At 41.1% G+C, this 23,333-nt stretch overlaps 3 protein-coding genes across 5 annotated transcripts; all 3 read right to left on the bottom strand.

The window, feature by feature from the left end:
- Positions 1-10,455: 10,455 nt before the first annotated feature.
- On the bottom strand, positions 10,456-14,572 carry LOC114876352 (sorbitol dehydrogenase-like). Its single transcript, XM_029187733.2, has 8 exons — positions 14,276-14,572; positions 13,601-13,634; positions 13,315-13,475; positions 13,090-13,253; positions 12,821-13,005; positions 12,570-12,751; positions 12,344-12,465; positions 10,456-12,190 (listed from the first exon to the last, which is right to left on the bottom strand). Exons 1-8 carry the CDS (start codon positions 14,327-14,329, stop codon positions 12,040-12,042), a joined length of 1,053 nt encoding a protein of 350 aa, XP_029043566.1. The 5' UTR covers positions 14,330-14,572; the 3' UTR covers positions 10,456-12,039.
- Positions 14,573-15,458: 886 nt separating this feature from the next.
- LOC114875945 (serine/threonine-protein kinase RIO2) lies at positions 15,459-17,669 on the bottom strand. The gene is made up of 6 exons (XM_029186843.2): positions 17,405-17,669; positions 17,023-17,164; positions 16,554-16,932; positions 16,186-16,470; positions 15,863-16,122; positions 15,459-15,781 (listed from the first exon to the last, which is right to left on the bottom strand). The coding sequence occupies exons 1-6, from the start codon at positions 17,468-17,470 to the stop codon at positions 15,525-15,527; spliced, it is 1,389 nt and encodes a 462-aa protein (XP_029042676.1). The 5' UTR covers positions 17,471-17,669; the 3' UTR covers positions 15,459-15,524.
- Positions 17,670-18,486: 817 nt separating this feature from the next.
- On the bottom strand, positions 18,487-23,246 carry LOC114876019. Of its 3 annotated transcripts, none has more exons than XR_003789327.2 (4): positions 23,041-23,245; positions 21,569-22,567; positions 19,498-21,493; positions 18,487-19,266 (listed from the first exon to the last, which is right to left on the bottom strand). XR_003789327.2 is itself a non-coding variant. In XM_029187019.2 (4 exons), the coding sequence occupies exons 2-3, from the start codon at positions 22,466-22,468 to the stop codon at positions 19,742-19,744; spliced, it is 2,652 nt and encodes an 883-aa protein (XP_029042852.2). In that variant the 5' UTR covers positions 22,469-22,567; positions 23,041-23,246; the 3' UTR covers positions 18,487-19,663; positions 19,733-19,741. The 3 variants fall into 3 exon arrangements, 2 of the variants coding, with proteins under 2 accessions (XP_029042852.2, XP_029042836.2); XM_029187019.2 differs by having other exon boundaries at positions 18,487-19,663; positions 19,733-21,493; positions 23,041-23,246; XM_029187003.2 differs by lacking the exon at positions 23,041-23,245 and adding an exon at positions 22,734-22,994 and having other exon boundaries at positions 18,487-21,493.
- Positions 23,247-23,333: the final 87 nt, after the last annotated feature.

Here is a 23,333-nt window from a genome sequence, read left to right as displayed (position 1 = left end):
AACATCCAGAAACTGGTAACGAAAAGAAAGAAACAAAAGAAGAAGCGCGAACCGTTAATAAAATAAAAGCGCACAGTTGCGAAGGTCGGGGGCGTAATTGTAATTACGCAAAGTATCCCGTTACAGATTTACGAGGTCGGCCGTACACGTGTACGGATCACTCGCGCGCCCTTTACACGTACAAACTCCCGTGACTTTTCTCCCGTGGTTCGCCACTCCATTTACATATGAATTAAACTATTACGCCCCATACGGCAGTGAGCATGCTAAACCGCTTCGCTACCGGCGCTGCCCTACTATTCCTGCCGACCTGTTCTCCGGCCCGTTACCCGCAATCTATCACCACCCAAGCCAAAGCCGACACCATTCGCTTCGCCTTTTTTCCTCTCTGCTTCTTTTCCTTCGATTCCCGTCCAAAGCTATCGAACACGGGCCCGACCAATCGACGAACGCTTTTTCGCGGAGAAGCATCGCGCAAAGACCGCTTCCCTTTATTTCGTACACGAACCGTGACTCGTCGTCGAAGCCACCCCTTTGACTTTATCCTCGATAAGTATAAACCGGTCCGTTAATGGAAAGCGCTTGAATATTTCATCCGGCTCTTCCCGTGGCGACTCGAATTCGACACGGCTTCGTAAGCGACTGAAAATTCGTCGACCAGCTGATAAACCGAGAATCTCCTTCAGCAATTAAGTTCTCCTTCAAATTGCTTTCGAATCGCAAAGAAGAGAGATTCGTATGAGCGACGCGACGAGTAATCGAGAGGAGCAATTGCGAGCCGATGACCCCGTCGCTTCTGTCCGTTAAAATCGATACGAAGCATGGCCGAGCGGGCAAGTTGGGCGCAAAACGGTCGCTCGGTGCTCTGCTTAATATTGCAGGATGCTAGCTAATGCGGTGCCCACCGCTCTCGTTAATGCCACAACCCTCTCGTTTCGGTCGCAGGACGCTTCCTCGTGGCAACGTTCGACCGGCATCGAATCGCTTGGAAAACGATGAGAATCGAAAAGGAAAAATATTAACCGTTCGTAAAATTTGACAAACGACGCGTAAGAAGAGAACCCTTCCTCGCTGATGACCGTTCCGCGCGGTATCCTACTAATTGCAGCCACGGATGTCGGTTACTGCTCCTCGGGGTTAATCCGCAACGGCGTAAGAACGGGAAAAGGGAGAATCCGGGCGACGCAGGTGTACGAATTTCGTCGATCCCTACGCCTTTGCGGTCAAAGAGTTGCGGCAAACTCGACCGAGGAGACGCTTACGGGCCAGCCGTTAGCGCTGTTACAAGACGCGCGGTAATTACGCGTGATTAATGCCGCCAATTAAAGAAACGCGGCTGAACAAGCTAGTACAGCGTGCTCTCGAATCAGTCGAATCTGTCGACGCGATTCGTAAATTACCATTTTCGCTTCCTCTCTGTATGTTAGTTGAAGCTTAAAGTTCTGTCTCGCCAGTCGAAGGGAAGAAAAACACTTGTTGGTCGATTCGTTGCAACAACGCGAACATAATGGGATGCTTTCTAAAGCGATCCCCGTGCTCCCTGCGAGAAAATTTCTCTACGAATCCGAGTCCCGCGCCGTCCTCGAGGATTTATGCGCGTTTTCGAGGGGAACGGAAACGCCAAAGAGCCAGGGGGCCGTCCGCGAGCCAGCCTATCGTTTACCCGTTATTTATTTCCCAAAATTTGAAAATTATACCGCATTTAATACGCTACCCTCCTTTCCTCCTCCGTGTTTTATTCATGTCGCAATAAATAAGGAACAAAAGAGCAGTTTGCGAGAAACAAGAACGCGACTGCGCGCTACCGGTTACCATTCGGATATCTACATCGATGATTCTTTCTTCTATTAATTTCTCTTCGAGTTTGTATAATTTTTCGACGGCAAAGCCTTTCGAAGGAAAACCGAGTACTCGGCTACGACGACGACGACGATGGTGGAATAGAAGGTCGAAACAACGGTGGGAGATAGAAGGAGCGGGCCTTGGCAGATGGCACCCGAGGGGATATCCTTGTCCAGGATATCAAGGGTTACCCATCACCGCGGGGACGGCAAACGCGCGCAAGTAAAGGGTAACTGATTCTAATCGCGCGCCCTTCGTGCTGTAACCTACTACGTTACCATGATGAATGGCCAAAGTGCCTCGTGACTACCGAATGCCCGGCCAATGCGCTCCAAGATATTAAAATCCAGCGTGATCGATCTACGTCGTACGGTTTCACGAGGGCAACAATATACTCGTCGCGAGGAACCGCTACATCGCACGCGACAATTCCTTAAAACGAATCGGTTTATCGTTACCAAACGGATTTAACGATTTCGACGAAAAAATCATGCCTATCGAGAAGAACGAGCCGCTTATACGGTCTGCCGGACACCGGATCAGATACGGAATTGCCAACGATTTTAATACGCCGGCTCGTAATTCATGCGACGCTGGAACCACGCGTATTTTTATTGGCACGCGCTGATCGAGATCGTAATCTAAATTGAATCGGATACGAGAATACCGCGTGGCGTATCGCGTTTTCATAAACACGCTGCAACCCAGACCGATCGGGCAATGTTTTTACGCCGCTTTTGCCTTTCGAAATCGAGCAGAGACAACGGGTTTCCATGGACGAGTCGCAAATCTTCCTGAAGGAAGTAGCTTGGTTTCTGTTACCGAAACCGAAGGAAGGAAGGAAGGAAGGAAGGCGTTAGCGGTTAGCCGGATCGATTCCCCGCGGTAAATCTTCTCCGGATGACGTTTCGATCTGTCGCCGGCGACGAACGATCTTCGAAACGAGCAGCAGGAAGCTAACCGTGAATCGTTAAAGCGACGACTAAAGATGGTTCGGATAGCATCGCGCTAACGACGCATCGCACGCGGACCGACGCGACCCGCCGATCGAGCGGATCCCTGAAAGAGGAAGAGACCGACGAAAACGATCCCCCCCCTTGCTTCTTCCAACGCGACAGACAATTCTACTTCGGATAAAATCGGTTGAAATCCTCCAAGGGCCACCATCGACGCGTCCAACGAGAAGGGGAGATGATTCAAAGATATCGCTCGACATAAAACCCTTAAGGTTCAAATTTGCATGTTACAACCCACCTACCCCACCTTTCGGATTTTCCCCCACGGTAGACTTTCGACTTGGACCGCTCCAACGCTCTCGCGTTTGTCCGCCTTCGTCGCAACCCCGAGCTTACCTCTTATCCCTGCTATTTTGAATGTAAGATACGCCCGCGTACACGCGTTCCCTCTTTTCTTTCTTTTCCAACCTCCCTTTTTCTCTTTCTCTCTTCCTTGCCTTTACTTCCTTCGTCGCTGCGTCCAACAGCCCTTTGGTCGTTCGAAGAACATCGCGCTTAAGCTTTTTCGTTTATAGACAGGATTTCGCGCGGACTGCATCGCGATAGCGTCGAGTTCCTTACCAAACTTTCTCGTCTCGAATATTTCGTTGAAAAACACCCCGAGTATAAATTACGATGTTTGTCTTTTTTACGATTCGTGCTCGTCAAACGATAACTATTTGACGATGGTCACCCCCTTCTGTTTGCACAGATTTCTGAGGGAAAGCGGAGGCGGTAGCGTTCTGTTGCGAGTAAAACATGACCGTCGCGATGCTACACGGCGAACATCGACGACGAGGAACCGTAAATTAAAGCACGTCGCGTCGTTGCCTCTATCCAAACAAACTTCGCGGATCTCCCTTGTTTGCCTACGGCTCGTCAAACCGAACCTCCTTCCGTCTCTTTCTCCGTTTACCTCGTCTCCTTATTCGAATCACTGCGCTGTCTACGCGTCTACCTCGCGATACGTCTTCCACCCCTTCTAAATACACCTTTCAACCCGAATAGTACCGCGCGAAATTACCTACTCGATTCCGGGTCCAACCCTTCTGGGTATCTAGGATTCACCCGAAACCTCCCCTTTCCTTCTCGTTATTTCTCGTAACGTAACATTTTTTTCTTTTTACCACTCGATCAAGATACCAGCAGATTTTTCAGGTAGGAAAAAGTGAAGAGAGCAGAGATAGAAAAGCGGAGACGGTGGTATTCTTTAGTGGACTATCGATTTCAGCGCGAACCGAGTCTCGCGATGACGAACGAGCACGCGTGCCGTTGCAGGACAAAAGTTTCATATTCCCGCGGTATCCGACCACCATTATTTATTTCTCGAGCGTATTATTGTTGTTTATTATCTGAAGTTCGGTACATTTAACCCGCACCGTTACGTCGTCGAGGACAATACGGGAGAAACGATTTCCAAGTAGCAGAATTTTCACCGACTGAAAGTTTCAGAAGGGGAGAAAATACCCTTCGATCCTCCCTTTCTCGCTACCTTCTCATACGTATATATATATACACATTCCTCGGGAAACCGCAAACGATCGCGATACACGGGTGCTACGCGATAAGTACGTTCGACTTATTTCCTCGAATGAAAGGGAGAAAAAAAGAGGTTGCGTCGTTCGAGCAAACGGCACGATTTCATTTCCGGTTTATACAGTTCGAGCCGGAAACGAATAACGATCCTAGCTTCCGCGCGGGCTAAAGAACGTTTCGACAGGAAGTCCGATAAGCGTCGATTCGAAAGTCGAAACAAAAGAGAAGAGAAGGTAAGCGACAGGTTTTTCGATCGTGCGACCGAAAGGATCGGCAAACGATCGACAACCGGTCGCGTACGACTCGCTAACGTCGCGATACACATCGAGACAGATGTTTCGTGTAAAATCACGGCGCGTTCACACGCGACGATTCGCAAGCGGACAAGTGGACAAACGAGAGAGGCCGGCCGATCCTACCACCTGTTTGCACGATCGTTACCACGAATCACGCAGACATACCGTTTCGATCGCGGTAAGGATAGCCGGCCGCCACGAACCCTCCGTTCGAATTTCCGTGTCGCGATTCGATCAAGCAAAAGAACGGAACGTGAAATCGAAACGCGTCGATCGCACGCGACAGCAAAGGCCTATCGTTACGAGGATTTCGTACTAAGCGAGAACTCGTGTAAACAAAAGGAATTAGGTGGCAACGATGCGAATCGAGTTCTCTTTCTGTATCGCAACACGATGGCAGGTGTATCAGTGTAGGTGTGTAGGGTGGGCATCTCCTGTCGCGGTCGGTATAAGGGCGGTATCGGGGGAAAGGGCGAGATTTACCCTAGAGCCCCGGGCAACCGCAACCCCCCGAGCGATTTCGATTATCGATAGCACTCGTTTTAAAACACCCTGTGTCGATTCGTCGCTCTCTACTGGCCCTCGTACCCTCCCCCTTCTTTTTATTCCCTTCTCGTTGACGGACGCGTCGAGTCGCGGACTCGATTGTCACGTGTGGGGGATTCGAATCCCTCGCAGATGCGATTCTAGATCCGTTCGATAGGTTCGCGATTCTCGATTCTTCGTTACACTCGTTCGTAGCCTCCCTCGGACATTCTTTATCTCGAAAAAGGTACTTTCGTCGGGCAACTACTTTTCGAGTAACTAAAAGAGAAGAGAGAAAGGAAAATGGTAACGGCGTTCTCGCGGAACTATCTCGCTGGATATCGTTCCATTAGTTTCCTCGACGATGGACCCATAGAGAGAGATAAGGCGAGCGACTTTGGATGGGGTGGCAAAACGGTCGCGTCTCGTCTAGTCTCGTCTCTTCTCGTCTCTTCTAGTCTGGCCTGGTCTCGCGTCGTCTCCGGGGAACGATCGCTCATCTCGGAACACCGTTTGTTCACGGTACGCCCGATGCGATCGGGCCAACCAACGAACCAACCAACCAACCACTCAACCAACACCCTCATCGTAATCTTCGCTATTCCGTGTCAACTATCTTACATCGATCATCCGACAGATTCTATTAAATTCTTCCTCGTTGTAAAAGCACCGCTACGTCCGCGTTTCCGGTAATCATCCTTGGATTTTTCGAAACAACAGCCGTGAAATCGAAGTTAAGAATTTCTCGCAACTGTGAATAAAGTAGCGGCCCCTTATGAAAATGATGTCGAGAAGAAAAAATGAAATAAGAAGTAATATATGCGAAGGGTGGTGGTAGGTGGCATATCGGCTGCATTTACATAGTCCGCGCGGACTTTGCCGCGGCGGAGACCGCCTCTAAGAACGTATCGACGCGCTGTTACCTAGAGTAACATAAAATTCCTTTTACCACCTATTAACAATTCATATTTCTCGCGCGAAAATCACGCGCCGGTGAAAAGTTTGCGACGGGGAAATTATCCTTCTCGCATCGAGGAAACGAGGAAGGTGGTGGCAAGCGACAGCAAAAGCACCCTGCTTCGAATAAAAAATTCGACCACGTCTCGCGACAATTTTGAACGGAATTTTTTCGGTAAAAGTGTTGAAGAAATTTCCAAAAATCGCACCCCGCCGGGTGAAAATGTTACGATTTACCCCTCGGTGGTTAACGTCGCTTCGTCTTGCTAGCCCTCGATACAGACCTCGACGTTTCCGGGGGAAGCTTTGAATGCGGATCTAATTACTTCCGGTCGGACATTCGCGCCGTTCAATACACGCATATCCGGAGTACGTATTACGAGGACGTAGATCGAATCCTAGCGTATCGACGCGACAGCTGCTCGCTCGCAACCCCTTCTCGTCTCGTTTTCTTATACCGGAATTTTTAACGTTTTAACCGAAATCGTGGCCCACGAGCTGTGATTTCTATACGATTGACGAAACCAGATTCGAAAGGAACGATTGGAGGGTGAAAAAGCGCGCCGGCGAAGCTGCAGGGTGGAGTAGAAAAGCGGGTGGACGAAGCTGGGATCGCTTTGAAGCTGCCGCGCCGTGGCTTTTGTCGCGACGTCCTTTGCGCCACCATCTACCCCGTTGCTTTTCATATTTTCAAAGCACTTCCACGAAACTCGACCAAATTACGAATTAGTGCCTACTTTTCATTTCATTCCCCAGATCGCTGGACGATCGACGAGCGGTATCGAAGAAAAACGACGATGAATCGCGATTAAACGAAAAAAAGAGCGAGAGGGAAAGAGGAAATGGCGTAAAGGGGACGATGGAACGTCGCGGAAGAATCCCCGCGTAGCTTCGACGCTCGTCACTCTTCGGGATTACGGTTAAGACCAAGGTGGTCGTTCAACTTTCTACCTCTCGTCACTTTCTAAACGCAGTCATTCGTGAAAAACGCAAAGCTCGCTTTTTATTTAGTCGAAGCTGAAACGGAAGGAACGCCCTCGCGGAACGCTTTGATCTTTCGAAATATCTTGCTGAATCGTCGTCGACCGTTTCCTACGAACCACCGTGCATACGAAATCCCGCGTTGAAACGTTTTCAAACTGCAATCACGATTTGTACGTAATCGCATAGGTACGTAGCCGACAAACTAGAGAAATTGATCGCTTCTACCCGATGCCTCGCTTTACATACCAATCAGGTATTCAGCCTTAATACGAGACCAAACAATGGACAGATCGATCAACGCGTTAACAAGCGATTCGATAAACGCAAGATACTCGATGGATAATCGTTGAAATACTGTTACTTTGATAAGTGGTAGAGGTCGAGGAACGATCGAACGAAGGTGATTCGCGAGATGTTAAAAGGAAAAAAGACGGTTTGGTCGAACGATGAAAGAGATTCGACTCGATTCTCGTATTCTAAGGGTGAGCAACTGTTCCGAGCTCGTGAAGCGAGATAAGCGGCCATTTTTCACGGATATATAAATGCGGGTTATTAATACGTCCGTATTATGAGGCACAGAGAGGAGGTAATTAGCCGGTGGTTCATCAGTCACTCCGGCACGTAGCGCCCTTATCCCTATCCCTGGCGCATCCTTACCGTTCCAGAGAAAAAAGACGGTGATCCTTTTTCGAGCGCCACAACGACCCGCAGGATACCAGACGCATTAGAGGACTAATGAAACCTCGGATCGTACGAGAGAACCTTTCGAAAAAAGCGAGAAAGAGAAGGAGAGAGCCTTTGAGCGAAAGGTTTAACAAAGCGGATAATCGTTAAGTGGAAAGTTGAAAAAATACGAAGGATATGAAAATTGAACTTGGCCCAAAATCACCGCCTCCTGTTCCATCGGTTCAAGTTACTCTATTTTTATAGAAAATGGTGGAAACAAACGAAATTACCGACAATTTGACAGATTTCCAGTGGAGAAACTCGTTAGAATTGGAAAAATGGAGGAAAGAGGGAAGGGTTGGTATTTAACCGGCGTTAGGAAGCAGTCGGTGCGCGTGCGACGGGGAAAAGGTGAGGTTTCACCTTTTAACATCGTGGGGGTGGTTTCTCGGTGATAAAGTGCAAGGAGAATCGCGCACGAGGTCACCCCGACAGCGTCCCCATTGGCAGCCCAGTTTCAAGCTAGAATCGTGATTGGTCGAAGGTCGTGGGTCGCCTCACCTACCCTCTATCCAACGTGACCTCCCACGCGAACTCGCGAGATAACTACCACCCTTCCACCTTTTCCGATTCTCGCTCCCTCTATCCTCTCTCTCCACCCTCGGTTTGCCACACTACCCGTCCTTCAAGCCACCTCGTATCACCGGGAATCTCCTCCCAAATTTCTCTCCTCGAGGATCCGATCGAACGTTCCATCTAAATCTCGCCACGCGGATCGCGTCGTTTTCCACCCCGTTCGCGAAACAATGCTTTCGAGAGATTCTGCGCTAAATAGAATCGAACCGAAGCTGAAGCTGAATGATAGGAAAAAAGTAGAGTAAGATAAAATAAATCGATCGAGTATATTTTGTTCGTCAACGCGACGCAGCTTCTACTCGATACCACTTGCTATTATTATTTGGGAAAGTGCTATTTGTACGCGTATAACGTAATTACTCTAACGCAATTACGAGCACCTCGCCGCGCCGCGGCCTGCTTCTTGTCGCGAGAAAATGGATTACCTTCCAACTGATTCCATTAACGTGATTTCGATGTACCGCGACTCGATCGAACGATTCGCCGAAACGATTATCTTCTGCTTCAGCTTCTTCTTCCTAACTCGTTCGCACGTAATTATGCCACCCCCATCTCCATCCCAGCTATGTGAAACGGTGGGAATTAACGAATACGAGGTGCAAAAGAACGTTCGTAGATAATGCGATTCTTTCGAAAGCTATTTAAACTTTTCTCCTCGGTTAAAAGACCGCAAACTAGAAACGGAAAGACGTCCCGCGTCACTTCCGTGACACCCACTCGCCCCGAACGTATCCTTCCGCTACTAAGGTATATCTTACCATGAAATATCATGGTCTCGCGCGGCGAAACACGCGCGCGAAAACCGCAAAGTGAAAGAGAATCTACTTGCGGTCTACCGACTTACACGCGAACCCCGTATACTTGTATTGTCCTGCTGCCAAGCTTGTTTTCATATTCGATCGAGAATAAAATTGCGGCCCTTAAGCTGGAAACATGGATGGAATCGAAAGTCATTAAAATCACACTGGGAATTATTCTCTTTACTTTCCAACGAATTACCGTTTGAGTAAGATACGATCGAGCACGTGTGCACGAACGTACACAAATGTGTGTATTCGTAAATGGGCAGCGGTACGTAAATACAGGAGCAATCGAGAAATCAGTCGAACGATCGTTTCAGCGACAATAATTTCGTTGATAGTACAGGTAAGAAAATTTCGTCGGTATTCGCGACTGCGACGACTTCCGTCGACGACGACGAATCGACGTTGATTCTCAAGGGAAACGCATCGACGTCGATTATGTTTGCCCCAAAGACCAAACCGAATATACACCGAAATCTTCCAGTCGGCCGAACCGAATTTACCACTCTGCCTCGTTCGACCGAATCTCTGTTTACATTCCCGCTGCCACTCTAATTAATTATCCACCGTCCCCGATAATGCACCGCTCAATGCTTTTCAAACCTACCGCCTCTCTCCTTTAGAATCGAAATTCTCTTCCAAACTGTCACCGAGCTTCTCTGCCTACGTCGGCAGCCATTTTGGCTTTTTACAAACGATACAAATTTTCGTTCATAAGTGATGATAGATTTTAGAAAAATATACCGCTTTCCGGTAAATGTCTACAATTAGGAATCTCAACGAGAAATCAATTGAAAATAGAGTAAATTCTATGTATTTTCGCCCCTCGAATTCAAAAGTGTTGATAAAATTTGGCGGTCGCTTGTATTTTTTAAGATACATAGGTTAGGTTATCAGAAAAAATATAACTTACCGCACGGCGAAAGCTTGGCCAGTCAACAATAGTCTCGTTGAAAAGAATAGCTTCAAAGTGTGAATTTAAATGAACTGTTAAAAGTGGTAGGTTGCTAGCTAATTCTAATCTTGATATCACAACGATTGCCCGTTTTTTATTCGATATTTTATCACGACGCGTCCCGCGCACTGTGCGTTCTATGAACTAGGGACTATACATTGGAACTAGGGATGTTCGATATCGAATCGATTTTTTAGAAGAATCGATTTTTTTGATCCATAAAATCACATTCACTCCTAAAAAAAGTATAAGAATAGTAATTAAAATATAAACAATGTGGAACATTTACTTTTAATATAAGAGCACGAAATATAAAAAAATAAAAGATCGATTCTTTACGATAATCGATGTCGCACAGAAGACTCGTATGGGATAGTGTGTTCACAAAAAGGAAACAAAAAAAGACAATTTCTTTCAAACCGATTCTTTTTAGACCGATTCTCACAGTATCGATTCTTTGGTTTCAATTTTTTAAAGAAATCGATTCTTTCATTCCGATTCAGAATCGATTCTTTCCGGTGAATCGAACATCCCTAATGGGAACTGAGCAAGGAGACTATTGTTGACTGGTCGAGTTTTTGCCGCGAGGTAAGTTATATTTTTTCTGATAAACTAACCTAACCTATATAGATAATGACGCTTTAAAAGTAATTAACTTTTGAAAATAATGATTTTACGTCAATATTTACCACAATATCATAGTATATACAAGCGACCCCGAAATTTTGTTGACAGTTTTGCATTCGGGTGGGACAAAAATACATAGAATTTATCTCTTTTCAATTAATTTCTCGTTGGGGCCCTAATTGTAGACATTTACTACGATTTTCTGCTCTCAGCCACCAGGTTGATCGATCGGTGTATATTACGTATCTTGATATAAAAAAAAGAAGGAAATTCGAGCACAAGAGTGACTCGAAAACAGACTGCGCGTTTCAAGTACCTCTCGTGTAACGTAGAAGGCTAATAGAAGAAGTCATGCGGTGTCATTGTTAGCAGACAATATCACAGATGGTTAAGTCTCTTCCTGTGAATACTCTCGATCCGTTTTAAATCGTTGAAACCCACCACTCGACACACCTTTCCTCCTTTATTTCAATGAAAATCATTCTTTTCGACAATAAATAGTATGGGATACTTGAACTTCAAAATCTAGAATCGCGTATTATGCGTCTAGACTCGTTTTCTCTAACGTGCCAATTACATTCGCGGTGAGATTTATTAGCAAACTTAACGGGTTTATTATATAATCAGAAATTAAACGATCTAACAATCTTTCCGGCACTTCAACTTTAATTGGACGATAATAAAAACAGTTCGCACTTGACGGCGAATCGAGCACTCGAAACAACTGCAATTATAGATTACAATATCGGAATTACGTAATATTCGCGTAGTGTAACCGCACAGCGTTCGTCAAATAAAAAAATCATAATGAAAATTTTCCATCGGAATATTTATCGAGAAGATATTACTGTTATCGGGTTTCCAGCGTATTAATATGGAAGAAAAATCACCTACGTATAACATCTTTGAAACGATATTCTTTCTACGCGGACCTGCCGCGTACAGTGCCATCGTTTCGCATCAAATATCCTAGAAACAATATTCTAAAAAACAACTTTAACCATACTGAGTTTAAAAGCGTAGATTTATCACCTTCTTCGAATACGTCTAATAAAAATTTCGTATAAAACGCGCGTTTATCTCGTTCGAGTTATTCTGATAAAAATCTAACATCGAGACCACTTAACGTCACCGATATTTCATATTTCACCGATCGTTCTCCGTGATTACCAAATCTTGTCCGTAGCGTTTAGGAACGAAAGGTTACTTTCGTTGCTCTAGTTACAATGTATCATGACCTTAATAACACCTTGTCCCGATTTCGAAGTTTCGAACGCTTCTACGGTCTCCTCTATTTTATAATTGTGAGTTATCAACGGTTTCACGTCGATTTTATTGGTTGCCAACAGATCCAGCGCGTCGGAGTAACTGAAAAAGACGAAAGGAAAAGATTCTTAAACGATTTCGTCACTTTTCTTTCTTACTTGAAATGTATCATAGCTATTTTTAAGAAAACTCGAGCTCCCCAGAGATAGCTGTTTATACGAATAGAGATTACGTATTGAGAGAATTGAAACGTACTCGTTTGCGTATCGAAACACGCCTCTGATATCGACTTCCCTTACGAGCGCGTTAATCAATGGAATTTGAACCTCTGCTGCACCCATTCCTACCATCACTGCCACTCCACCGGATTTCGTTGCCTGAAACACACCCTCTACGTTAGATACGTTTTCCACCGGTCTCGATGAAATCATTCGCGAAATGAATGAAATAACAAAAGCAGAAGAAGAAGAAGAAAACTCACGAGGATCGCTAAACGGATCGAGGATTGCGCACCGGAAGCATCGATCGTACGATCCGGTTGATCACCTCCGAAAAGCTGGTGAATCTTCGCTACAACATCAGCCTCCGCGTATTCGGGTTTAATTAACAACGTAGCATCGGCACCTAACTTCTTCGCCATGTTCAATCTGTTTTGCACCAGATCTGAAGACGATCGTCGGTTAATTACAAGAATCAAAGGAAGAAAAAGTATATTTTTGAACGTGAACGTACCGGTAATAACGATTTTACTGGCACCCATGGCTTTGGCTACCAATAAAGTCACCAAACCGATCGGTCCGGCTCCTAAAATCAAAACTTTCGAACCGATGCTGATGTTCGCGCGTTTACACGCGTGCACACCGACCGATAAAGGCTCCAATAGTGCTCCTTCGGCCAACGTCACATTGTCCGGTAATCTGAAAAGTAAACCGGTGATATTCGTAATTTTTCGAGAGAAGAAAGTATCCTTTCCTCGTGCTACTTTCTCGATCCTAGCTTACTTGAAACAAAAGTCAGCTGCGTGTTTGTAAAAACGCCTCAAATTGCCATGTACCGGTGGAGTTGCGCAGAACACCATGTCCTTGCACAAATTGTAACGTCCTTCTTTACAGAATGTACACATTCTGCAGGATACACCGGGTTCGATGGCCACACGGTCGCCGACCTGATACGAACATTCGGTACACGACGAGTAAATAATGGTAAAAAAGTAATCAAGTACGCACCTTTAAGTCTTTCACGTTCTTTCCGAGTTTGACGACCACACCGGCAGCTTCGTGACCCATGATCATAGGTTTTCGCACCACGAAATCGCCGATTCCTCCGTTCACCAAATAATGAACGTCGGAACCGCAAATCCCGACGCAACCCATCTGCAGGAGTACCTCTAATGAAAGAATTTAATTAAATTTTCGATATTTTAATCGTGAAATAAATTCTACAACATTTGAATAGAATTCAAATCGTCTGATTATAAACACTTTGATTCTTTTCGAACGTAATGATTCTCACCATCCTGATTGGGTTCCTCGATCGGAGTTTGTTCCTGAAATTAAAAAGTTTAGAAATAATTAGCAAAATAATTGAAAAAATTGAAAATCGAGGGATTTCGCAGCCTACAAATGAAATAGCATGACAAGAAGCGTATTGAAAAAATGATAGGGTGTTAGAAACGAGAGTGTCGCGCTATCTTGTAATCCGCTCTGTACATAGAAAACGCGGAAGAGATCGAGCGTAATAGACGATTACAAACAACGAAGATATAATGAGAAAACTAGCGAATCTCGTCCTTGCACGCGAGCAAATGATTCGTCTCGTCTTTGACATTGACCGTTCCGAACGGCACGCACCGTTTGAATTAATAATAGAGCGGACAGAGAAATTAAATCGACCCGAGACGATCCCTTCGAACGTTAGACGGTTCGTCGAGGTGAGATCGAATGATTCTTCCTCTCCCCTTGCACGCTTTTTGCCAAATTTGCAATTTATATTAAAATTACATAAAATTGAAGAATTGCCAAGAAAAAAGAAGGCGTTGAAATGAACGAACCATTAGAACAGGCGCGTCGAATACCGATTCACCGATCGAAATAATACGATGAAAATCGAACGATGACAAATTTGAAATGAAAGAAATTTCGCTTAATTTGTATGCAAATCAATTGGTCGGAAAAAATTCGTACTAACCAGTCGAATATCGTTGATACCGTAGAGAATAGCGGTGAGATTGTCCTTGGCCATGATCGATGAAACGAATTACGATCGAACGGGTGCAGTTAGAAGGCAAGGTGTCTCTGATATATCCTGAATATTTAACGAAAGAATAGCAGTGGAACGAAACTCGAACTAGGAAGGAAGAGCAAAACCGCGTCTATATATAAGCAGCCGTATGCTTAGTTCTCGCGATCACCACAACGAGCTACCTTATCATCCGTACCCTATGGGATCGTTTTCTCCTCTGGAAAATATCGCTACTCATTCGGCTTTTGTCATCTTCCCCCCATTTTCCTTCGTTACTCGGTAATTATGAAACGCGACAGACCCCTCGAACCGATCCCGTTCGAATCGAACGCACTCGCGCCCGATGCTCCAATCATTTTTCGTTCATTTCGGTTCAGAGTTCAGGATCGTTGATCCATTGCGAAATACCATGCCTGTGGAAAGTAAAGAATTCGATGTTTAAGAAACGATATTCTCGCTTGACGTAACAACAGCTTCTTCTTCCTGATAACGTTTCAACGATGACAGGCTACAAAGTAGCATTAAGTGTTTGCTCGATCCTAATCATCTTCCGATACCCATTACGCTGAAAAACTTTATTTAAAGCAATCGCGATGAAAAGTCAAGTGGCTGAAATATAAAAAAAAACGAATCGTCTGTATCTATGGATAGCAATGAACGATCATAATTTTCGAGCATAAATAAAATCTCTGTTTACCTACGCATAAACGACTTTCGACCTTCCTATCTAATTGCAAACTAAACGCTATCTTATCGAACCAATGCAAATTTCTTTTACACATATCGCTTCGTAACGCAGGAGATTTAAAATTGAATAGATTATTTCTTCCGAATTTTTACGTTGTAAATAAAAATTCCTCCGGGTATCGTTGAAATAATGTAGAAAAAAGAGGACTTGTCTACCGACGATACTCTGTAATCGTTAACGTTATCATATCGTATCGTTATGAGCCTGTAAAAGTACGGTTCGTTTACGTTATAGGTCGAGGAAAGTCAAAAACAGAAGCATATTTTTGGGTATCTGAAGATTAGATTAATTAACTGAACGATAAAAATGTTCAAAACAAGAAATTGTACAACACCTGGGAAATCGCAGTAGGGAATAATAGGGATTTAGTACAACAACGAATAAAGTTCCTTTTTCTTTTTTATTATATTATAAATATCTATAACGAGTAGCAAAAGTATGTACACTTCATTCCCAACCCCATATCCCTGTCGATTGTTTAATCGTGTCCTTGTTGTCTCTCCTTACTCTGGTCACTGCATTTGCCTCCCCTTTAACAAGAATTCTGCGAGATTGTTCTCTCTTTTCCCGTTTTTGCAACGCTGATTTCACCTTTTTCTTAATCACTTCTGGCGCGATTGTAGATACTGTAGTGGTACTGTACATGCTTTTCGAATCATTGAAATCTCCTGTTTGTACCTGGTCATCCTCCGAGCCAAACGTTGCTGAAACAGAAATAATACCTTCAAAGTTAAAATACTTAATTTTTATTTAAAATTTGAACCGCACAAATTTTCGTGCCTTACCTTCATTTGTCTCTGCATCGACCGATACGTCCTTTGGTGTGTAAATATATTCATTCCTCACACAGTCCTCAACTTGCTGTTGCAAGTAATTAATTTCATTTTCATCCATACTTTCCTTTTGCTCTTCAACGTTTTCCTCGCTTTCCTCTTCGGCTTCCTCGGCTTCGGATTCTATCATACCCATTTCTCTTAAAAGATCCTTTTCCATCTGTTTCGTCAGGCCACTGGCCTTAATTTCTACATCGATACAATCTTCTCTCCTAAACATAAATTAATTTCTATAAATATATCAGAAACATTCGTGTCTTATTTTTATCACTTACAAAATATCTTCAAACGTTGGATACAACTCGCTTTCGTAAGCGAAACGTCTTTTGAAGAAATCACGAACACAGTTCACGTCTCTTTCGAAATAAATTTTCGCATCCGCATGTTCGGTAGAAACCATTTGAGGAAAATCGATAAGAATCGGTTTTCCACTACTGGTTATCATGATATTAAATTCATTGAAATCTCCATGGATAACTCCGTGGTTTCCAAGTTTCACGATCAAATTCATCAATTCGTCGTAAAGCCATTCGATGTCGTCCACTTCGTACACGCCGCATCTGAAACAAGTTTATTTATATAAACTTTATTGATGTACACGGTATGAAACAATATAGCAGAAGAAAATAGTAATTCTGCTCACAGAGGTCCACCTTCAACCAGCTCCATTACCACGCAATGTCTGTTCAGATCAATCGGTTTCGGTATTGGGAATCCTCTATCGTAAAGTGCTTTCATGTACGCGAATTCTCTTGTCGCAGATATTCGGGATAGGTACAACCACGACGCCGATTTTCGGTGTTGATGATAATCTCTTTTATCCTTGATATTTCTAAAACAAGTTCTTCCTAATCTATGTAGTTTCAAGCAAACAGGGTTTCCTTCTTCATCGGCAACTATATAAATGTTGGATTCCTTTCCTACTCCAATCTGATTGCCAAAAGAGGAAACAGTGCCTCTTTGAGCTAATACCTTTAGCGCTAAATAATCGTATCCTGCATTTGTTAAACGATAACCGTCGTCTGAAAATTTACAAGAAATGTTTTATACATAAAAAATTGAAGGTTCTTTAATATTAAGAACGATTAAATTGATTTTCCATGTGAACTAACAATGTTTTCCTCGTTCATAGCTAAGAAGTCTGTGTTTGCATAATTCTTTCATAAATTTGTGAACACCCCCATAACGTAAATTTGCTATTTGAGCAGCAAGCGATGCAGGGACTAGTTCATGGTTTTTCATTCCCATTTCAATCTGTAACATCAAACAATAACTTATGAAAGAAAGTAATCAAAATTATTATAGTACATGCTTTAATATTGCTTCTTTATTTAGTGCATAGAAACGTACAATATACAGTAACGAAAATAACGCGCATCAAAACGTCGACATAACCTCAAATTGTGTGAAACAAGCTTATGTAAAAAGAAAGATATATACACCTAATGCAATGTTATATTAATTTCATATAAACAATGAGATAGAAATACTTACCGCTGTTAGAACGCGAAAATCATCGCGCGTTAAATAGCGCAAAATTGTTACATTTAATTTCCCCATGCTTGTGTCACGTTCCTTCCATGAACTTTGAAAGAGCTTAACGTTAAAATTGTTTATTCAATCAGGGTACAGCTTATATTGCGAAATTAATGAATTTTTCTAATTGTTTAATGCAATTCAAATGGATAATAACAATAAGTTATTGTTTCCCTTGTTTTGAAGGGGTCGGAGGGGTCATAAATTTGTGCCTCGAAAACGAGTGCCATCTGCTCTATCCTAACAGAAAAATAGTTTCCGCGATTTTCCTATAGATGCACTAGTGTTCCCCTGTTCCAAAAAATCCATCGATAAATTGTTGAGTAGTTTGAGCCGTTTTTGTATAGATAGCAGTAGAATCAAATTTCTAAAGTACTTCCTTTATTCAAGCTAAATTTACAGACAGGTATGAAACAATCTCAGAATGCTTATTATTAAACTTACTATTCGTTTTATTTCGTATGTATTTACATATTATAATTGATTTTGTAATTATTGTCTGTAAATTTGTAAAAAAAAACATATTACATTGAATTTCCTTAATGACAATATGCTTAAAAACTTAATCGATCATTAAAGAAACATAAACTTATTTTCGCCACATCCCCCATTATAACGCAAACATTTTTTTAAAGTATTTATAGCACGAGACATGTTATGTATACGTGAAACAATTAGGCATACAAAATGATATTAGCGCATTAGACTTCGAATAACATAGAAAATGAAAAATTATTCTTATTTTAAATAACCTGATTTAGTAATTACAAGTGATTAATAGCTTAATAAATTAACTAATGAAAAACATCATGTTAATTGCTTTAAAATGCTCGATCACGATTTGAATTCTTATAATACAACTATCACGTAAACAGTGATAACATTATTTGTTTGTAATTTTACAAATTAACAGTAAGCGAACATTTTTAACAGTAAACAAATCAAACTTCCAAAACTAAGAGTTAACATAAGAAGCGGCTATAAAAAAACAGATAATTATAGTCTTTATATAAACCTGATTAATTTTTAACTACAATAAATTGATAATCAGAACGTTTAATTTCCAAGGACGTTAAACGTAACAAATAGAACGAACAAATACTATCTTAGAAAAATGATCTATTTTGATTCGTTTATCTGTTATTAAACTTAGACGTACGTATTTTCAAACACATGGTCCTAAATTAGTATGTATAAGATTTTCTTCTCTGTGCTAGAAACATTTGTCTATTGTCGTATAGCTTAGAACTAAAACAAGTTAATACAGAATAGCTGACAATGCAATCGTTCAGAAAATAATAGAAGCAAAGTTCTTCGACGTTTTACTTAATCGCATAAATTTTGCATGACGATACTTGTTACGTAGTGTTAATCAAAAATGATCACGGATTTGATTTGCGCGCACTTCCTCGTATGAACAAGTTAAGCGTCGCCGTTTATGTACCTTTTATCGTGCACAAGTCGCATGTGCAATCAATTCATTTGATAGTTAACGCATTAAATACGGTTACCGCCATTCTAGATCACTCAACGTTACAAAAGGAAGACATTAGAAAAACGTAGCATCAATCGGATGTATACATACAGAGTTCCGCCTTATAAATTTCTGTACCGTTCATCGGTTACATATTACATACAGTATTTTCATAATGCACACGCATATTGCCACAAAGATCTTTTTTTTTTCAAATGGCCACCATCCTTCAATATCTTTGAAATTTGCTCCTTGCTATTCTTCTAATTATTACATAGTCCAATTAATTGTCATATTTCATCACTTATTATACAGATAATCTTACAGCGTAGTGTACTTAAAATAACTGAAACATATGAAAAGGGAAGATAAGAAATACCACTAATGTTAATTCCAATACCCATCGTTATCAAATCTATTCTACTTAACTTAATTGTGAAGCCTTAAGTTTATAACGAATTCTTTCGATTCGTGCAATATACAAAATAACACGCTACTTTAATTCACATCGATACATCGTGAAACTCCTACTAAAATACTATTCAATGAAATAACAAAAATAGAAAGACGATCCTACCTTCTTTTCGTTCTATTAATTTCCGAATGTTATCGTATTGAAAAGTGTACACTATAGAAAATGATTGTAGAACCAAGCATTGAGAATAGAATTACAATATCGGATTCGTTTACACTTGAATTACTCGATTGAAGTAAATGTTTCATGAACGTAGGCTAACAACCTACTAAGAAAATTCACCAGGTTAGTAAGTTACCTTTGAAAACATTGTAATTCTTTCTATCGTAGCTACTACCTATTATTATCAATCTTTGATCGATTGATCTTCGTCGCAAGTTAATTTTTCGTCATCGCCGAAGATAGATCCATCATCGGATAATTCGTTCGCATCAACTATCAATACTTGTTTCTTTTTATCTCGAACTTTTTTGTGCGATCGCTTAATAGAAGTTTCCTGTATCAGTCTCAAATAATTTTTTGATTTCAAACAATTTGGGGGTGTTACATTCGATGGCGCGTCTTTTGTACTAACGCTCGCACGCTCCTCGTTACATATGCGATCAATGGATACTTCAAGTTGACCATCATGATCGATTGATTCGTTTAGATCATCCACCGTGATGCAATCGTTCGAACTCTCTAATGCTTCAACTCTGATACTTTTCACCGATGCTTGCTCTTCCATGTAACTATCATTGTTAAACAAACCGAAACCTTTCCAAGAACTATTCGCACGTTTATTCTTCTTATGCGATCTTTTAATGGAATCTATATTAACGTATAATTCTGTAGTTGGCATATCTCTTGGTGTCGACCTGCCATTTACATCGGTAGAATCACATTTCTTTGCTTCCATATCGTCCTCGTCCGTCTTTATATAATTATCCCGAAAGTTTGGAATGGGTGTCAAACACCTCGATAAACCAATATCCACAGCAAGGTCTTCTGAAACTTCATTTTTTCCAGACGGTAAATCGTAAAAATGAAGATATTCTTTAACGCCTGAACCATCTGTTGATCTCTTTCTTTTAAGAGGAGTGAAAATCTTGAATTCCTCTTTCGATGAATCGGCTTCCTGTAAATCAGAATCATACGACACGTTCGGTTCGCAGTCCAATGATACGTTTAACGATCTTCTGCTTTTGCGAGGGGATGATTTAATCAGAGGTGTATCGTGTAGGCTCGTGAAGGAAGCAGCATCTTTCACATTTTCAGTATTATCAAAATCCGAAGAAACATCTGCTGTACTGTTTTTGCATTCGAATGAGTTATCTGCTTCCCTTTGACATAGATCCATTTCTTTATTGAAATATTCCTGCCGTTTCAGAAACCCTGACAGTATTTTATTATGTTTGTCTTTTTTATGAGATTTTTTGACAGAACTGAACTGCGACAATAAAAGTCGACTAGAGTTAACCCTCTCGGGTGTACATGCTCGTTCTTCCCTGTGCTCAACCGACGTTTCTTCGCTTTCGTCCTGTTTAGAATTCACAGTTTCAAATTTACTTCGCAAAAATTTTGGACTAAACAACTTCTTCTTATTATCATCTTTGATTTTTTTATGAGACTTTTTTATAGAATCTTTAAGAACATTCTGTAAGAAGTTTATACGATTCTCTGGAGTAACTGATGTTTGCGATTCCGATATAACTTCTGCCGTTGCTTCAGGAGTCGCTGATCTAATATCAAACTTTATATCGAGATCCTGATCAGGTAAATCATATTTATCAACGTCTTCGCATTTTTCGAGTGATTTGTTTTCATTTATACTTTGTATTTCCAAAGAATTTTCTGCACTTTCTTCTGACTTTATTTCATTAATATCGAATTTATGCTCCTCAAACAGAATATTGTCACAATTCGATGCTTCCCCAGATTCTTTAAAGCTACTTTCCTCTTCTTCTGTGTAATCAAAAAGCGAACCTGTGTCTGATACATTTCCAGAATTACACAATGGACTGTTTTTCAAATCAGTACTAGAATACAAATCGGCAGAATCTTCTAACGAATCTGTATGTTCGGTATATCGAGAATCATTCCGTCTTGAAGATCTTTCCTACATAACATAATATAATATATTAAAGTAATCTGAGAATAAAAATGAGTGATTTATTCAAATTAATCCGCTTACCTTTTTATGGCTCCTTTTAATAGCACTCGTACTTTCTGGAATTATATCAATTACATTTTCGGGTGTGCTCGGTCTATCGTCGTTATTATCATAAAATTCATGTAATAAATTTCTAGAAGTACTTGTAACTTCATCTAATCTGCCTTTAGTACGTTTCAAAGATTGCGAGTTAGGTGTTGCGGTAATGCTGACAATATTATCGATAGTCTCCCTCAGTTGACTGCGTAACGATGGTGCCGTCGGAAACAACGATCTTTTATTTAACTTCGTATTAGGCGTAGAATAATGTAATATCCCACATTCCTTTGGGTTTTGTTGCAATGGTGTTTCATTCTGATTTTCGTCGATAGATTCCGAAGATGAATATAATAAACTATTATCAGCTGAATTATTTGGGTTATCATCAAAATTCAAACATTTGTTTGATACAGACAATGGAGAATTAAAATTTAAACTCAAAGTTTTTCGTATACTTTTTTTAGTAGGCATGAAACGTTTTGGGCTAGGAGTTAAGTTAAAGTTCAGTGACTTCTTTATTTTTGTTCTTCCATAATAGGAGGGACTGCTGTTGAAATTCAAAGCTCTCATTATTTTAGCAGATCTAGATAGATGTTTGTCTTCTTCAAAAGAACTATTCTCTGAGTTGGAACTATGAACGTTTGCATCAAAATTCAATGATTTACTTATCCTGTACTGAATAAAACGTTTGTTTCTACGTGGAACTGATCTACTACAAGATATATATTTTTGTTTAAATAAACGTTTATTTTCTTCTAGAGGACTCCAGGCAACAAAGTACTTCTGATCCAGCTCTCTATTATGACTAGCATATTCCTCTTTAATTTTATCATCATTCATTTTTGTAGTTGTTGTATAATTATCAAATAGAGCTTTATTCATTATGTTTTAAACATAAGAGTAAATATTTAAATAGGTATATAATTATTTAACACATAATCAGAACATTCCTTCAAAATGTATCTGGTATTTGTTTCATAACTGCAACAAAAGAAGAAACCAAATATTAAAATATAATGAACAATATTTACTATAACCTAAAATAACGTACACAATGTAGATATTATAGTACGTAAAAGATATACAAATTAATTGTAACAAAATGCTATACATACAATTAATCGAAACTACGTACATTTATACATACATTTAAGAAAAGTGAATGAATTCATTTACAGGGTGTGTAATATACTATCTATTTTATCGTACACATACTGTATACACTGCATACTGATTGTGAGCTATATATTCGTATGCAATACACACGTATACAGAACAGTAGTATGATGCACGCGTGCATATGCCCTGTAGTATATCATTCTTCATTTCTTCATTGAAAAACAAGTACGCACACCGATTAATTACTCGTTATCAATGATGAAATAAGTAAATTGTAAATATTACATTCTTACAACTCTGAATAATTTGTCTTTCAGAAATAATATAAAGCTTACCGTCGTGGTACGTAAACCTCAAATATGATTCTTTCGTTTTGCCCTCTTCTCTTTCATATATATTAATAGATAAATGACAAAGCATCAAGTTTCATTTATCTAATTAAAAATACATAAATTTATTATAACAAAACTTAACTCAAATATCACGCACTATAACTCAACACAGGACATAGTATGGCTCCGCACGTCTTTTTATGTTATTTTATTCGTTCAACGAGAGACCATACCTGTTGTACGACCAATTTTCATTCGTTCTGCGCATGCTTCGAGTACGCAGGTTTTGTTCTGCG

This window comes from Osmia bicornis, chromosome 4 (assembly GCF_907164935.1).
Source record: "Osmia bicornis bicornis chromosome 4, iOsmBic2.1, whole genome shotgun sequence".
NCBI classification, from domain to species: domain Eukaryota; kingdom Metazoa; phylum Arthropoda; class Insecta; order Hymenoptera; family Megachilidae; genus Osmia; species Osmia bicornis.
Note: the sequence above shows the minus strand (reverse complement) of the source record. Positions and strands in the feature narration are given on the sequence as shown.